This window comes from Notothenia coriiceps, unplaced genomic scaffold (assembly GCF_000735185.1).
Source record: "Notothenia coriiceps isolate Sejong01 unplaced genomic scaffold, NC01 NC01_scaffold00004127, whole genome shotgun sequence".
In the NCBI taxonomy this organism is placed as follows: domain Eukaryota; kingdom Metazoa; phylum Chordata; class Actinopteri; order Perciformes; family Nototheniidae; genus Notothenia; species Notothenia coriiceps.
This window is the reverse complement of record NW_011336828.1, coordinates 592-3,439: the sequence shown is the minus strand read 5'-3', so window position 1 is coordinate 3,439 and position 2,848 is coordinate 592. Positions and strand designations below refer to the sequence as shown.

General features: G+C 40.8%; 1 protein-coding gene across 1 annotated transcript; it reads right to left on the bottom strand.

The window, feature by feature from the left end:
* Positions 1-1,347: 1,347 nt before the first annotated feature.
* LOC104942114 (ras-related protein Rap-1A-like) lies at positions 1,348-2,367 on the bottom strand. Its single transcript, XM_010767313.1, has 2 exons — positions 2,194-2,367; positions 1,348-1,486 (listed from the first exon to the last, which is right to left on the bottom strand). Exons 1-2 carry the CDS (start codon positions 2,347-2,349, stop codon positions 1,397-1,399), a joined length of 246 nt encoding a protein of 81 aa, XP_010765615.1. The 5' UTR covers positions 2,350-2,367; the 3' UTR covers positions 1,348-1,396.
* Between the last annotated feature and the right edge of the window lie 481 nt (positions 2,368-2,848).

The window sequence follows — 2,848 nt, the reverse complement described above, 5'->3', positions numbered from 1 at the left end:
TCTTAAGATTAAGAACACTTTGAATAGAATTCAAGACCTTAAGAACACTTTGAATAGAATTCAAGACCTTCTTAAGAACACTTTGAATAGAATTCAAGACCTTCTCAAGACCTTCTTAAGAACACTTTGAATAGAATTCAAGACCTTAAGAACACTTTGAATAGAATTCAACTTAAGAACAACACTTTGAATAGAATTCAAGACCTTCTTAAGAACACTTTGAATAGAATTCAAGACCTTCTTAAGAACACTTTGAATAGAATTCGAGACCTTCTTAAGAACACTTTGAATAGAATTCAAGACCTTCTTAAGACCTTCTTAAGAACACTTTGAATAGAATTCAAGACCTTAAGAACACTTTGAATAGAATTCAAGACCTTAAGAACACTTTGAATAGAATTCAAGACCTTAAGAACACTTTGAATAGAATTCAAGACTTATTTAAGAACACTTTGAATAGAATTCAAGACCTTTTTAAGAACACTTTGAATAGAATTCAAGACCTTTCAAAGAACACTTTGAATAGAATTCAAAACCTTTTTCACAGCAAGAAAGTATTTAGGAAAATTGTGTGCGCATGTTTCTGTGTGTCTGTTTCTGTGTGTGTGTATGTGTATGTGTGTGTGTGTGTGTGTGTGTCTGTTTCTCTGTGTGTGTGTGTGTGTGTGTGTGTGTATGTGTCTTTCAAAGATGACATCGTGGACTGTGCTGCTGTTAATCACACCACAGCTCTATAATGTGTTCTAATAGTTTCCCAAATGCTCTTGTATATTCTTCTCATCTTAGTGTGTGTACCTCCCAGTATTTGTTTCGGTGCTTTAAATAAAGACCGTGGGAGGCTTTGGCTGGAGATGTTTAGTTTACTACATAAAGTACAGGTATTTGTAGAGAAATGGGTCAGAAAGTGCAGAAAAGCTGATAAATTGAAGTACAATTACAACAGTCCAACAGCAGAGGGCGCCACAACATTCAGAAACTCACATAAAACACTACAGGTGAAAGAACATGTATTTAACAAACACATGTCAGAGACTTCCTGACAGACATTAACACAGTTATTCTTTACATCACAGGGTTTCTCAGGTTATGTTTAAATATGCTAATGAGACGTAATGCTATTTCTATGAGACATCTACAGACAGGAAGTAGTGACATAAACTCCTGGTGTGGATTGAGAGGCTTTCTCTCTTTCGCTCTGAATGAAGACATGCTCTAAAAAGCAGCAGCATATTAAAAGATGAAACCCTTATCATGGATTTGAACACAGGACATCAGTTCCTGCTTTCCATTCATCCCTCAGAACCAGAAGGAGCCGTCACTGAAGGCAGAAACCCTCTTAAAGAAGTCGAGTCATCTCCTCCTCCTCCTCCTCCTCCTCACCTGCCTGAGCTGCTTTCTACAGCAGCGTGCAATTCGACCTCTTTTTTGTCTTCTTCTTTTCCATCGGCGTTTTCCTGTTGATCTGTCTCACCAGGTCGTAGAAGATCTGCACAGAGACACCAGGTCGTTAGCTGTGGAGTGGTTAAAAGCTAAGCCCCGACATTATAACACTTTGGACGGAGAAGGTGAGGGAAATCTATCAGATGGAGCGATAACATATTCTCTGAGGATCCAGACAGAAGATTTATTATCTATCTACCTCTATCTCTCTATCTACCTCTATTTAACTATCTCTCTATCCATCTACCTCTCTATTTAACTATCTCTCTATCTATCTACCTCTCTATCTACCTGCCTACTAGGGCTGCTCGATTATGGCAAAAATCATAATCTCGATTATTTGGGTCAATAATTGATATCACGATTATTAAAAACAATTATCCATTTAGTTTGAAAACATCAATTTATTGGAGAATGTTTTTTGAACAGTATGTTTTGAAAAGTTGATTACTCCGAACTTTAAGTGTAAAAAAATGTATTAGTAAAAAAATAATCGATTTATTTCGATTACGTTGTTTTCGTAATCGTTGCAAGGCACAATTGCGATTGAAATACGATTAATTGAGCAGCCCTACTACCTACCAATATACCTACCTGCCTACCTTTTTGTACACAAGTATCTGTACTTCTACTTAAGTAAAGAGTGTGTACTTCTGCCACCTCTGCATGAGAGAGAGTGTGTACTTCTGCCACCTCTGCATGAGAGAGTGTGTATCCAGTAGCGGTGTTGTGTGAAGCGGCGGCAGCACGAACCTCATTAACGTTGATCTTTGATTTGGCGGAGGTCTCTAAAAAGGCACAGTTGCTCCACTGCCGGGCGAGGTTCTGCCCCTGCTCCTTCCCCACCACGCGCTCATCCTCCAGGTCGCACTTATTGCCCACCAGGATCATCGGCACCTGATGCATCATGGGAAATATCAAGGGGTTGTGAAAAGGCAATATTAGATAAGAGTCAACTTGAGTGTGAGTGCGAGGTGCAGCTCAGCATCCAACACGTGGTGAAGAACACGTATGAATAGATTATTGAGACCAATGTGGTTCCATGTACAAATGTATGAAAGAGAAAAGACAGCATCAGGTGTTATATCAGGTAACAGAGTGGGTGAGGCCCAATCCCAAACCACGCCACACACACTACCCCTAGACACACACTACCCCTACACACACACACTACCCCTCCACCCTAACCCCTACACCTCAGTTCACGCGGAGGGTCCGCCATATTGAGGGCTGTTCCAAAGCAACGAGTGTGGAGCGGTGTGGAGGGGGAGTGGGCTATCAAGCCCTCAAACAGCGAGTCTGCAGCGGTGCTGACTTGAGACCGGTCTCTACCTGACCGGAGTCACGCTGTGTGTGTCCGTCAGGAAACAAGCTGTTTACAAGTAGTTCCAGCAAACATCCACTGATA

Bases quoted from the DNA above. Each gene is read 5' to 3' on its own strand.
- LOC104942114 (XM_010767313.1), bottom strand. From the start codon at position 2,349: ATGATGCATCAGGTGCCGATGATCCTGGTGGGCAATAAGTGCGACCTG. The intron at 1,487-2,193 runs GTTCGTGCTGCC...GTCTCTGTGCAG, and splicing joins CAAAGATCAACGTTAATGAG to ATCTTCTACGACCTGGTGAG.